This window comes from Wyeomyia smithii, chromosome 1 (genome assembly GCF_029784165.1).
Source record: "Wyeomyia smithii strain HCP4-BCI-WySm-NY-G18 chromosome 1, ASM2978416v1, whole genome shotgun sequence".
NCBI classification, from domain to species: domain Eukaryota; kingdom Metazoa; phylum Arthropoda; class Insecta; order Diptera; family Culicidae; genus Wyeomyia; species Wyeomyia smithii.
This window is the reverse complement of record NC_073694.1, coordinates 175,229,395-175,244,469: the sequence shown is the minus strand read 5'-3', so window position 1 is coordinate 175,244,469 and position 15,075 is coordinate 175,229,395. Positions and strand designations below refer to the sequence as shown.

The following is a 15,075-nucleotide window of genomic DNA, read 5'->3' as shown; positions in this document are numbered from 1 at the left end:
TCTAACTGTTAGGTGGATTGATCAGAAAACTAAAAACGCCAGAAGTAAGGCCTTGTTCTATGTAACAATTTCGACAGTGTTTGGCATAAGGGTTTGATAGCTAAAATGTCCAATTAACGTTTTCCTCTTCACATCACAAAAATGATACAAAATTACTTGACAGACCGTACCCTTCAGGTTAACTATTTGAATAGTAAATCTGATAGATTGCCTGTTAGAGCTGGTGTACCTCAAGGAAGTATCTTGAGCCCAGTCGTATATGATATTTTCACTTCTGATCTTTCTGATTTCCCACCAGGATGTGAGAAATCTCTGTTTTGTGACGATACAAGCATTTCCGTAAAAGAAAAATGCCTTCGTGTCATATGCAGTAGGCTGCAAAAAAGTCAAGATATATTTTCTTCATATTTGCAGAAATGGAAGATTTCTCCTAATGCATCAAAAACACAATTAATTATTTTTCCCCATAAACCAAGAGTTTCTTTCCTCAAACCCACCAATAATCATGTTGTTAAGATGAACGGCGCAATCTTAAACTGGTCTGACCAAGTTAAATATTTAAGGCTAATTTATGATAAAAATCTTACTTTCAAGGAGCACATTGAGAATATTCAAACAATGTGCAATAAATATATAAAATGTTTGTATCTTCTTATCAATAGAAATTCTAGACAAGAAAAAACTGTTAATTTACAAACAAATATTTAGACCAGCAATGTTATATGCAGTCCCCATCTGGACAAGTTGTTGTACAACCAGAAAGAAGATACTTCAAAACCGTGTCAAATAAATGTTGTGAAAAAAAATGTTGTGAAAATGATATTGAAGCGTCCTCGCTGGTTTAGCACGAATGAACTACACAGGCTTACTAATGTGGAAACATAAGAAAATATGTCAAACCAAATTATCAATAAGTTCCGACAAAAATCGTTGCAATCCTCAATTACAACGATTAGCTCACTTTATAGTCAGTAAGATCAGTCAGTAAGGTGTAAGAATAGATTAACGTTTAATTTTGAACTCCTTTTGTTTGTTGACAAGTAGGTTTAAAATTTTCCTACAATCAACGTATGAGGAAAAAAAATCCGAACAAACTTTCAATTCCAAATTAAAATCTTGCGCAACTTATTTTTCTATACTTGTTTGTTTATCCAAGTAATGCAACTCATTTACAAACCTCACAGGAAAAACTCAGCTCCACATCGCGCTGATTTCCTGATCCTCTGGGGTACTTGCTTTATAGCTTCCTGAATTCCGGATGTTTCAATTGTTTTGAGCTCCATTTTGATTTTTCTATCAAACAACTGACGTTTTTTGCTCTGTAACCTTTATGGTAGACCATTCGCTTCAAATTTGCTCAGAAAGTTTCAATAGACTGCAGCTATTGGCACATTTCGAGGATTGTTTCCTTTCGGAATAAACCCGATATTGCCTTGCCGCAAATTCGCTAAAGTTGCATTAGCATAGTTTGACAATGCAAGGTCTGGCCAAAACACTACTCTGTAATGTTGATGGTACTTATATTTAAAGTTTTAAACTTATTTCGTGCAGATACTTGTTCACCGTTTTTGAATCAATCGAATATTTATTGCCCAGCTCACGATATGATTACGCCGACCGACCTTAATTTCGCTCGAACTTTGCACTCTTGCAAAGCGCATTTTCGTCCGGAACCAGATTTTTATTTGAAGGTATTTTCATTCTCGAAGAGTTTGTCAATAATGTATGTAACTGTTTTTATCTATATCCAAGATCTTTAGAATAGTGGAACACTTCACTTCTAGATTTTTCTTCATTTCGCTCACAAAAATTGCAAATCAATTTACGACGATCTTCTTCCGACCACGCCTTTTTCCCAACTAATCGTCGCTTGACAGAATCGACTAGTCGTGTTACCAGTTATATAAAAGTGGATCTTCATTTTGTGGAATAGGGTTTTTCGATTTGTGCAGCACTTCAATATCGTAGAGCAATTCAAAAGTTGTTCGGATTTTTTCCCTCACACGTTATATTCACTTAACTGCGGAAGCAATTACAATCTTTTAATGAAATAAAGCTTAAAATATATGTAATAGTGTTGATGTGTCACCGTTTGTGGCAGAACACACAATAAAAATTCTGAATAAATATAAGTAAATAATTAATTCATCACGAAACATCCCCCCCTATTAAAAAAAACTGGCTGCAACACTTTTTACAGTTCATCCTTTGTACACCGCCATTTGTCCGTCCGTTTTCATATGCCCGCGGCATTAGTCCAACAAACAAATTTACTTAAAATTCACCTGACCATATCACCCCGAAAAAACTGTCCATTTTACTCCAAACAGGACGCTTTTTTAAAATGCAATTTCTGCCACTATTTTCAATCAAACTTATAGCAATCTTTTATCAAAATGAAGCCTTTCACTAGACATACACGGCTGCAAAACTGATTAGACTGAAAACATTGAAGAAGTTCCCGAAAAACCTTAAATATACGAGCGTAAAACTTACAGCAATATCAACTTTTGATGTTTCTTTCGTTTACATTGGTACTACGGTGCACCTATCACAGCACACCATGAAATTTTCATGTGAGGTAGGGTTTAGTAGTTCAAGGAGAGGATAGAGTAGTACTTGGAACCCAAGAAAAGTAATACTTTCCAAGATAAAGCACCTGTCCATTTCACTCCAGGGCCCTGCAGTGGTCCAAATGATCTCAAACTACCCTATATGAAAGTGATACTGAAAACCAATAAAATATTCATATAAATTTGTGTTTGATATATATTTTTTGCCTGGGATCGTCGTGTGCAATGCACAGGTTGCACCTATGGACGAATCGCGCCTGTTTATTATTAGGATGAAAAAGGTACGTTGAATAATTTTAGTTTTGTGTGACATCTACAGTCTTAAATCATGAAACAATAGTGAATTTCCATGCGAAATAAGTTAATGACAAAACATGAAGGAAAGCTTTCTGTATGTGAGAATTCACTACGTGAGTTGTGTTTTGAAAAATTGAAATCAAAAGGTATGTCATACTTACATCAGCGCCAACTAGATGCCGAACGGAGCTTTATGTTACCTATCGGTCATGGTTTAGATGTTGTTAAATCATTATAAATTTGTAATTCAATAATAATTTTCCATTCCTCCAGGAGCTAGAGTGGGATAAAAAGTCATTACATCCTAGATCTAATTTCAGAAAATCATAACTTTATTAGAATATCATAAGTGTTTTTATTAGAAATGAGACCCAAATTTGTACATAATTGTGAAAAAAAAATTATGCTTTCTGGAAAGCTCGAATTGTTTCACACACCATGTGAAATGTTTCAAATCGCAAAATGTATTTTTTAATAAAAAATGTTATGAAACATACATAATTTTTTCGGGAAAGTTCGCGATTTGTATTTCTTTTTACTATCAGAGTGTCCCTTATTAAGTTGAAGTGGTCCCAAAAATCATCATGTTTGCCTCTAGAGATAGCTTTAAAAATCATAAAAATGGGACTAGAGGCATATTGCAAACCGTGATAGGGAAAATAAAAGTAACTTTTCCGTTCGTGAATTAATTCGATTTACAGGTTTTATCGACGCGTAGCTGTAAAAAGAGGAATGTGTGAAAGATCTAAACTGTCAAGTATAAAAATATGATATATTAAATATTTTAGAGACGTAACCAGACCAAGACCTAAGTGCTTTCCCAGTTTGTAAGATACATACCTCGCAGCCATCTGTTACTGTACAGAACAAATGGTTGTACTACAATACTGCTTACAGTCTCTCCCAGTCGGGGTTCGGAAATATGGCGACTGGCTTTGTTAGACCAGTGTCGTACCAGGAGGTCATTCGAGTGGCTAAAGATGAATCCGAGGATTTATATACAGCAATTATTGAACACATCAATCTGTATGCTGTAAGCTGTATAGCTTTCATTAACAGAAAAAAAAACAATGTGTTGTAATTTGTGGTGATTTCGATTGCTAGAATATTCTAAAAATTTACTCTCACCATGTGTTCTCCGAGAATGCTTTTTCGCCCTTCCTATGGAAACAATTACAAAAAAAATCAGTTCAGATACCATGAACATGAAAAACGATTAGTCTCAACCTATTTGTGTACTGCATCATTTCCTTAGAAAAATGCATCTCAAAAATGTTTATCAATTACAGTTTTTTGATAAAAAAAAACTGGAGTCTTTTTTAACTTTATATCATCAGAAGGGAATAAAAAAAGGTCGTTTTTTCAAACATTCACACTAAGTACAAAAAAGTTTTTTAAATTGCTTTTTCTCCAAAGATCTGCTTTTTTATGCCACCCTAGAAAATTGTTCGACATTTATTTCGGTGCTATGATTTTAACTCAATCTGCCAGTGCAGTTGTTGGTACAATTATAATATGTACTCATCGGTTTTGAGAAAACCGCTAAGTAGAATAACAGTTATGCAAACCAGTACCTATTTTAAACGATAATATGTGTCAAATCAATATCCTGGCTAGTAAACTCTTGAAACTGGCGGTAAAGCAAAATATTGTTTGTCGGTAGGTTGTAAAATTGAAAGTGAAACTGATGAGTTGTTATGTATTGGATCGCACTTAATTATCCGCATTTGGAACGCTGATAAACACTAAGCTGCAGTTGTTATAGGCAAAAAATAATTGGTTGACAACTTTGTAAATATTCAAAAGTATCTAATTACATGTGATCGAGAGAATAACCTTGAAGAGATTTCGCATTGTGAATATAAATCTTAGGAATATGTCTTTTCGATAACTAAACGTTTGATACATGAGCATGTGATTTTGTGTGTTTTCGTTTGGTCATTACTTTGAAGAAATGTAATATTTACGCGTGTCTAAAATTCTATTCTATCACCATAATCTCGAACGTGGCCTTCTTGTAATATTTACTACCTTCACTGTAACTGTTCCTTTGTTTGTTCAAAATTTCCACTATAATTAAAGCTCTGTGGCTTGGAAGTCCATATTTACAACTCACCTCATCCAATGACTCTTTTCCTCTGCACCCCACAGGGAACCCCTCCCCAATACTACCAGGAGCTCACTGCCCAGCAGCAACCTCGCGAGTACGACGATCCGGAAGACGAGGAGGCAGAAATGGAAGCGGAACGGGAGCTGGCCGAAGATGCCCAATGGAAGCGGATACAGCAGAACACATTCACCCGCTGGGCTAACGAGCACCTGAAGATCATCGACCGAAATATCGCCAACCTGGAGACGGACCTGGCCGACGGGCTGAAGCTGATCGCCCTGATCGAGGTGCTCTCGCAGAAACGTATGAGCAAACACAACAAACGGCCCACGTTCCGCAGCCAGAAGTTGGAGAACGTTTCGGTGGCGCTGCAATTCCTGCAAATCGAAGGAATTAAAATCGTCAATATTGGTGAGTAGCTTCAGACCGGAACTTCTTTTAAGGTGACTAACAGTTTAGCGGTATGCTGATTAATGCTTAATTCGCGAGAGTTGTGTCAGTCAGTCACCTGGACACGGGTATGACCGTGAGGTTGGAATTACTCACGCACTGCTTGTCATCGCACTGATGGTTTTGAAGTAGAATACTTCTCTCAGGAAGTTCGACTACATAGGGATGTGAAATGAAAATCTAAAACCGAAAAAAGTGAAAAATATGTCCAATTTCAAATGCTAATAAATCGGTTAGTATTCGATGGATTTCCTTCGTTCTTGCAGCAATAGATTGGAAAATTTTCTAAGATTCTTCCCAAAATAAGATAATTGTAATTTTATTATTCACACTATTGTACTATTGAAAATAGTCAAGGCTTGTCAAAACGAAAAATTCGACCTCTGATTGGTAGTTATATGCTTGCTTCCCAAGCACGGTCGACAGGATCATATACCTTGCAATTGAAAACATGCTATTTGGCCTATATAAGAGCCTGTTTCAGCCGGAGCCGCTCATAATAGTTCTAGACAGCGACAACAGCAGTCGTCCTTCCTTAGCAGCAGCACTAGCCCTGTGGTTGGTCACCACGTCTCAGGAGCAGCGCGGTTTTTCTCAGCGTGTGTCGCCAGAAAGCTAATATTCCCCCCGTGTTGGGGCAGCATGATGATTGCCATCAGGGAATCCAATTTTGGAAATCAAAAGGCCTTTTTCAAGGCAAATAAACAAGTCATTGAAAGTTAATAATTTTTGTCAACGCAAGCAAGCATTCTGTGTTGCATCCTACCAATTTAAATCTGTCGCACCCGTCGAATTTACTGAATGTAAAATAGCTTCCACAGTGCATTTTGTCCGTGTATCTTAATTCCCCCAATGTTAGGGCAGCTCAAAAGTTGTAATCAGTAACCGATTTTGTACCGCAACATGCTTTTTTCAAGGCAAATAAACAAATAATTGAAGGTTAATAATTCTCTGGCATCAACACTAGCAGACATTCTGTGCGGGATGCAATCAAATTCTGTTGTAGTTGTCTAATTTTTACTTTTACTTTATTTAGTAAACCCCCCACTGTAGGGGCAGCGCAAACACTGCGATCAGTATAACCAACTTTGAATAACAAACTGCCCTGTTAGACCGCATTCACAAAGACAGTTAGTTCGACTATGCAGAGCTAATATGAAGTCGATTCAATCAATCAGCATGAACAGAGTTTCGTCGTCTCCCGTCAAAAATCAAAAGCGAATTGTGAAATAATTCGTCTAACGAACATAAGGAAATGGTAAACCTGAACTGAAAGGCGTGGCCTATTACGTAGCACCCTTCGGCTATAAAAGAGTGTTTCTGGGAAAACTAGCTACATTCATTAGTCGGAAGGTGAAATCCAATCCAATTTCAAAATGCCTTTTTCAAGGCAAATAAACAAGTCATTGAAAGTTAATAATTTTTGTCAACGCTAGCAAGCATTCTGTGTTGCATCCTAGCAATTTAAATTTGCCGCACACGTCTAATTTACTGAATGTGAAATAGTTTCCACAGTGCATGTTGTCCGTGTATCTTAATTCCCCCAATGTTAGGGCAGCTCAAAGGTTGTAATTAGCAACCGATTTTGAACCGCAAAATGCTTTTAAAGTAGAATACTTCTCTCAGGAAGTTCGGCTACATAGGGATGTGAAATGAAAATCTAAAACTGAAAAAAGTGAGAAATATGTCCAATTTCAAATGCTAATAAATCAGTTAGTATCCGATGAATTTCCTTCGTTCTTGCAGCAATAGATTAGAAAATCTTCTAAGATTTCTACCAGATGCATGAAATTGTAATTTTATTATTCGAACTATTGTACTATTGAAAATCCTTAAGCCTTGTCAAAACAAAAAATTCGACTTCTGATTGGTCGTTATACGATTGCTTTCCCAAGCACGGTCGGCAGAGTTATGGACCTAGTAAATTGGGAATGCATCATTTGGCCTATATTAGAGCTTTATCAGACAATAAACAAACATTTCATCGGATATTAAATTGAACAACAGAAATTTGAAGAACAAAAATGAATACGTCACGAAGTAGTCCGGATATTTTCTCGTTTTGCGCTATAATCCAAAGTTAATTATCTTCATCTACATGCATACTCTGACTATTATTACGTGTTACGTGCGTCGCTTAGTGTTTGGCTACGGTTATGCAGAACGCAAATAACGGCGCGATGCAATTCGGCAAGACGAAATGTGTTGAAATGTATAGCTCTACTTCGCCTTAAAAAGAGCTGTACATTTCACCACGGTAAGGCGAATCGCATCGCGCCGTCATTCGCGTTATGCATAACCGTAGCCTTTGTTTCGTTCCCGTTTAATGACTTCGTATTAAATGTGCATATTACATTTCGGCAGCACTTCATCTTCTCATTTGCACAAAATTTAAAAATATTCAATGAACTTCATTCAAAATATCAAACAAAAAGAAATTACAATACTGCCAATGAACGGTCAACGTTTATTTACTAGAAAAATGACTGACACGCAAGCAGCCGAGTTATCTTTCTTGTAAAAGTATTCTACTTCAACCTTGCGGTCGTGGCTTTGCATACAACCTTCCTGTGATTTTTTTTTTCTAAGAAATATAAAGGAAAAGTTTGATTTTTTCTATTAGATTAATAATCATATTGACATAATACAATGTAGAGGTGTGTCTTCTTTTCGACTCAATTCGGAAGAATCTTGCCATTTCAATAATCATCAAATGACTTCAATAGATTACATATCCACAAGGCGTGAAAAGTAAATTTGTTTTCTATGCTTCAAATTGCCAGTTTAATACCGTTCCAATTGACGACACCTGAAGCACTAATTCTTGGCTATTCTGGAGAATAACGAGTTTCTTGTTTGAGTTGCACTGGAGGGATTCCATTTTACCTCACTCAGCCTTTGTTTTCAGTAACACTTCAGTTAAGGTGGATTTTTTTTTTTTGAATATTGACTTTTGCGCGATTTCGAGATTGAGACTGCAAGGGAAAGGCTTTGAAAAAAATAACGAATCGTAGCTCTAGTTCATTAAAGAATATGTTTATACGACATGTATACGTTTTGTAATATAGAAAGTTTCACAAAAATCTGCGAGGTCGTTGCCAACTCCATAGACGAATATGCATGAGATCCCTCATTGCTATTCAACCTCTTTTCATGGTAGCCTTGCATTAAACCATAAACCATGTGCTATTGAAATACGGTTTAAAAGTTTAGTCACATGCATTGGCTCATTACTGAACCTCTACCATCGCTTTCATTTTCGTTCTTTCCAATTTCGCTGTTCTTTTCTGTTCCAGCTACGTTTTCCTCATAAGCGATGGAGAACCAAAGTCCACTTTACCGCAGAATATTTGGCTAGGGCAGTTATCACGCACACGGCACACTGATGGGCACATTTTTCGATTGTTCCGATCGTTGCGTGATTACTGCACTGCATGACGGTAGACCGTAACAACCTTGGGTGTATTATGTTCGTGCATCCCCGCTTCCACTCAGGTGGAATCGAGTTGTCTTGTTCTTACACGTGTTCTACGTGTTAGCAAAGATGAAAAATAGCAACTCCCTGCTGTTAGAGGCGGGGTACGTTCTTTATGTCGGTAGTAAGTTAGTTTCTTACATGGAACTAACCAGTGATTAATCCAGGAATTTAATTATTTTGCTGTACACAGTAAAGTATGAAATCATTGATTTAAATTTTTATTTCTTTGTACAAGCAAGCAAGAAAAGAATACTGATACATTGTACTTTTTTGTGTATAAACGATAAACTCACGAAAAATTCTGCATAAATCCGAACTGATACATAAAAAAACATCATCATCATTTTCTAAACTATTTCTGTATTTCAACTGCAGACTCTGAAACTGAAATGATCTCAAAGTAAATGTCTAAACTGTGTCCAAAAAATTCCAATGATACCCGACCCGTCCTGGATTTTTTTTAATATTTTATTTTAAAATGCCTGGGTGCATCCTACATTTTATGCACTGATTGTCATATGTGGTTTCTCGAGATGATGACCGGAGTTAGGCTAGAACCGAGTGTGCGTGTGAACGAATGATATTGAACCCAGAGTTTCAGGCAGGTGGTCCACTATAAGCAAGCGGTCCACTATGAAAAGTGCATGTCTGGTAAAGTTAAAAATAAACGACGAGTTTTATAAACACATTAAAGGGTCAAACGAATTTTAAAAGGGTAAAATTAATATAGTTTATAACTTGAGAAAAATTTGATAATTCACTGCATTTGTCAAAACCTGTAATTGCTGAGTATAGATTCGGTGTCATCGATAAGTTTAAAAAATCGGTAAAATACAGATATTTCTGCACATGCGGCATCCTTGGTCACAGTACAAACCAAGACTATGCTATCGCTGTCAAAACTCATATATTTGTTTCGTACTAAACATCTCAATGCACAGTGGGAAATCGCTGGCCATCAAAACAAATGTTTAAATGCCAGCTGTTTCATAGTATTTTTCCATTATTGCTATAACATTCAAGTGCTTAAGTCCAAAATTTGGGTGCAATATCATAAAATTAGATTTTTTATAACTTGTCAAAGCTCGGCATACCGACGTTTTTTGAGATATTTAAAAAATATATATCATTACTTTGAAACGCTCTGCAGCTTCAATGATAGCTTGTTTTTTTTTTGGCGTCAAAGAAAAAGTTGATTTACAGTAGTTTTTATTACCTATTATAATATATAATATTGTTTTAATTTTTATAAAAACAATTTTTTTTTCGCGAAATTTGGTTAATTTAAGGAGTTGTGCAAAAACTACGTAATCTGTTTTTGTAAAGAGGACGCCCTGTGGCGTTGCTTGTGGTTAAAGATCATAAAATTCTGTTTAAAAAAAAAGTGAGGGTAAAGTGCTAAAAAACCATGAGAAATTAAGTGACGTGCTTTATGGACGTCCCCAAAAAAAGTGGAATGGAGATTCGTGTTCAGCACCCCAAAATTGAGTAAATACCATATTTTTGTCGTATTTATCGACACTCTTTTTAACTTGGCATTAAGTCGCCCGTTTTTCTGACAGTTATGAAAAAAGCCCGATAAAAATTCCATTTAAATCAAAACCGTTGCAGGAAGAACTATTCAATCTAACATTAGAAAGCGATAGCATGATGTCATTCTTTTGGTGCATAGACTGCCGACAACTGTCAGAATAGGTATTGAGCGATCTCTCGTTGAGTGAGGATGGGCGATTTTTTCTCCGATCTTACCGATTATCAACATTAAGAAAACACCTAGGCTTAGAATGTTAAAAATTCAATTCTCATAATGCACGAAAATTAAATTACCCGTACCCGACCCGTACCCGACCAATTGAGAATTTTTCAAACCCGTACCCGACCCGAAACCGAAACCTTGGTTTTTGAATTACCCGTACCCGACCCGAACCCGTAAAATATTTTTTGGCGTTACCCGAAACCCGACCCGAACCCGTCGGGTACGGGTTTCGGGTAAAAATACCCGTACCCGACCATCTCTAATAGGGACCCAAGTTTTATCCCATTGCTGCGAGACATCCTGTAACATTCACTGGAAACATCCTCTCGAGGCGGTTTTTGATTTGAAGTGCGCACAGTTTTATCACCAAACTTTTGAATCTGTACGTGATGTGTGAATTTGTTTTCACCATCCAGTCGTCTTAACAGATCGTACGGTTCCATTTTTCCCTACTAACCAATATTGCACCGTTTCTAGCGAAGAAATATTGTGTATTCTAATAAAAATTATCAAAACGTCGCTGATAAACTGGCAGTCAGGCTCACTTCCGATGTTTATTTTTGGTACTCTTCCAACACTACAACCACCTCAGCCGCCACTGCGCTGCCAGCTGTGTTTACAAAAACAAAAACAAAGAGATCAATCCAGCAGTCCATGTTATGTGAACACGAAGTTATTCTAGGGTAACCGCTCCTATATTCATATCAGTACCTATATTCATCTCATCACGCCTGTTGGATCAATTTATCGTCAAATTTTACCATATTTTCAACGTACAACTTTCAACCACTTGACAAAATCGAGAAGCAAATAGATTTACTTTCAAACATTTGTAGAAATTTGACGATGAATTGGACAAATGAGAGAAATAAGATGAATATTGGTGCAGCTGGCTGTTGAGATGAATAATGGAGCAGTTCCCCTATGTGTTTAGAAAGTCGGAAAAATGTTCGGAAGTCGGAACTCCGACTTGCGAACTCCAATTTAGTGCTGCCGTCACATTAGTTTCCCGCAGTGTAGAGCCAAATTCAGGTTTAGATATTGAAAGGAAACGAACCTTACTTTTATATGAAGTTGAATCACATAACGGAAAATTTAGCCCCGCTAATCGCCAAAAATATTAGCGTTCGGAGGTGATGTCCTTCAACACACAAAATATAAAGTTACACAAAAAGTAAAACTTGATCCATTTATTATTTAGTCGCACAAAATGGGACATATCTTTGTCAAAAAACCACGTAGAAACAATCTTGAGATATCATTTTGCAGCAATTTTATTGATCTTTAAAGGAAAATTATTCATCTGAGTTTCGTCTGAATTCACGCACTTTTCTGCATCTTCTGCACAGTGGAACTGTCAACTCCATCCAATATTTTTTTCCACCACCCAATAAATCAGCTGTTTTTTTATCATTCTGCCACTTTTCTTCAACTTGCTCTTGATTATCGCCCAATATTTTGAAATTGGACGAAAATTTGGGCAATTTGGTTGGTTTTAGTTATTTCGATGATATCAATGCCATTCTCCTTGTACCAATCCATGATTTCCCGGCTGTAGTGGCAACTGGCCAAGTCAGGCCAGAACTTCACCGGACCATCATGTGATTGGATGAACGGCGAAATCCGCTTCTGAAGGCATTGTTCCTGCAGATCTCCTGCCATACCACCAATTTCCGAGCAAACTCGTTGACAAACACGAATTTAAACCGCTTGGCGACATTACCCGCGCTTGGACATATAGAGTCCATTTTTACATAGGTATATCTCAGCGTCCATTAAAATGCAGCCGTTGAATTTGTTCAAGACTCTCATACAGCATCCCAGCGCGGCGTTTTGGGGTGCTTGCTGGCGTTGAACGACTGCAGGCTTTCGCGCCGACAGGCACGTCGAACAGTGTTGTACGGGGCTGAGAACTTCTCAGCCAAATCGCGGAGGGTACGAACATTTCTGCATACTTTCAATAGTAGCTGCTTGTCAATCGATTCACTTCTATGGTTGCTGTGATCAGCGCGATCCAGCGTTAGAGTCTCATTGAATCGTTTCAGCACGTTGTTTACGGTTGATTTGGAGAATTTGAGACACTTCGCAACTTTTGCACCTGACCACGTCAGATTTTCGACGTGAGTGAGCAAAATTTTTCCATTTTTTTTACGTTTCATCGTCGAAAGTTTCTGATCCACTGACTCGAATTTGAAGAAACTTCCACCACTATGTAAACAAATCTTGTTTTTTATTCACTGCGCTGTCATTGGTTTCTCGTTGTCGCCACTAAAGGCGCCACAGTAAATATAAAACTGTGACCAAATATTAGGGGATCAAAACTTTAAGTAAAGTATCTTAAAACTGTGCTCTTTTTTGCAAGGGAAAAATTATAATACACACAGTAAAAAAAATCACATCTGTTTGAATGCACAGAAATGGAGCATTGGAAATATGTGTTTTCACTTTTTGTGCTAGAAACCGTTAGTTGCCTTCATTTGTATTAGTTGTAAATTCCATTTTTTGGTACTGTGCAGATATTGCTTGCTCAAAAAAATGTAGGATCTTTGGTCGCTAAAGGGTGAACCGATTCTTGGCTGGTCTTCACCTCGTAGTCACCTTGGTAATCCATAGAAGGTCCAGTTCTTCTTACTTTACGGCTACTTAAGTCGGCTACGAAAGAACCAAGGTACATACATTTATCTTTTTTCTCTGTATGTAATCATCACTGAGACCAGATACATTTAATCTATTGTGGGATTGCCCTGGTGCTATCTATACTCCGCACTTCATGTTATTGGCAGTATTGAAGTGCTTACCTGTGCTTGTATGGAAATTTTTAGCCTTCCCACAGACTAACAGATGTAACCCTGAAACCTAGCTCTATCGCAACAAACACATGATTTTTTCAAATTTCCCATCAACAAGAGTCATCACGCGACAACACCGACTGTGGCGCTTCCATACAATCTCACACATATTTTATAATTTGACACATTCCGTACGCTGGGGCTTATGTCTAAATACAAGACGCAGCGAGGCACGGCAGCAGATGGTGCTAGTGTCACTCACGTAAAGTACTAATATCATTCGAACAATGATTTTATTGAAAACTTGTTCATAGTATTATGTCTGTTAGTCTGTGCCTTTCTGTTTCAAGCTTACTGCTCTGCTATATCAAGCTTCTTTCAATCCTACCATCATCGCCGAATTGCAATTTCCAGGAGAGATCTCATCAAACATTTATCTATGGCCAGGTTTATTCTACGAGGGCTCATTATGTCACGAGGAAGCAGGTCTTAACGAAACCTCGTTCCTCCTGCCAAAACCGCGTCACAATCGCAACTCCATGAAGAAAACTTGTTGCTATACCTCTGGTCAGTTTTATTATAAGAAGGACTTATATTTTGTCGTTCCTTCAGCCATTATCGCACCATCATTTCAAATCTCCGAAATGAACTGCGTTATCAGTTATATCGTAAGATAGACTTATTTTCCTACAAAAAGTCAAAAATTCCATGTTGTAGAACCGTCAAAAATGACACCAATCAGCTTAATTACTTTTGTTGAGTAACAATGTTTAGTTTGACTGAATCGTACGCAGGCTCGAAGTCTATAAACATATGGTAAGTCTGCAAGTTTACTTCTCTGAACTTGTCTGTCTGAACTTGGAGGATCTGACGTTTATTTGGTGGTGAGTCGCCCTACATGAACACCGCACTTATTGGGGAGTGCATTGCTACAGTTGAATCCTTGGCCCTTCTCGTAGATCCGGTTGTTGAAAAACCTCAAAATGTTCTTTTTCACAAATGGCCACTATCGTCTCATCAATTATCATTCCTTCCATTGCCGGTGTACACGGCAGATACCAGCACATTTTGGTTTTTAATACCGTTGTTCCTCATACAGAACCTTCTGGTTCCGTGCCTTGAGAAACCTGCCTTCGCTTGAGCAAGAGATTGTTCGAAGTGCTCGCGTTTCTTGCGTCCGTCCGTCTCTTTCCGACCTAATTCGCCTTTAAGCGCAGTAATTATCCCTTAACCATGAAACGATAATGAACGTTCAATATGACTACCTCCTAAATTTACGTTACGGTGAACATCAAAAATTTTTCAATAAAAAAAAACAGTTACCTAACTGTTTCGACTATCCCACCCCTCTTTTCCCATCTGAAACAATAAGTAACGCAACTTCAACCCCCTTCCCTTTTCAAGCGCTACGTAATTTGTGAACGACACTTCATCTAGCGCGTCACACGAATTGCTGCAAGTGTGTTGTTGTTTACCTCCATCACATCTCGACACTTCGCGCTGTATTGATGACACCTCTCGCGCTGGATTGATGACCGTCTCATGAATGTGTCTCCACTGATAGTTTAGGTCTCCATCCGGCTCACGAATCCATTTATCAATCTGCGAAAAGAACTCAGCAG

General features: G+C 37.6%; 1 protein-coding gene across 13 annotated transcripts in view; it reads left to right on the top strand.

Moving 5' to 3' along the window:
* The window catches only part of LOC129721347 (filamin-A), a 211,782-nt gene that overhangs the window by 49,436 nt on the left and 147,271 nt on the right, over positions 1 to 15,075 (top strand). For all 13 annotated transcript variants that reach the window (XM_055673815.1, XM_055673851.1, XM_055673840.1 and 10 more), the window contains one exon: positions 5,022 to 5,391. In XM_055673815.1, the coding sequence (XP_055529790.1) occupies positions 5,022 to 5,391 (370 nt within the window). The remainder of the gene's footprint in view (positions 1 to 5,021; positions 5,392 to 15,075) is intronic.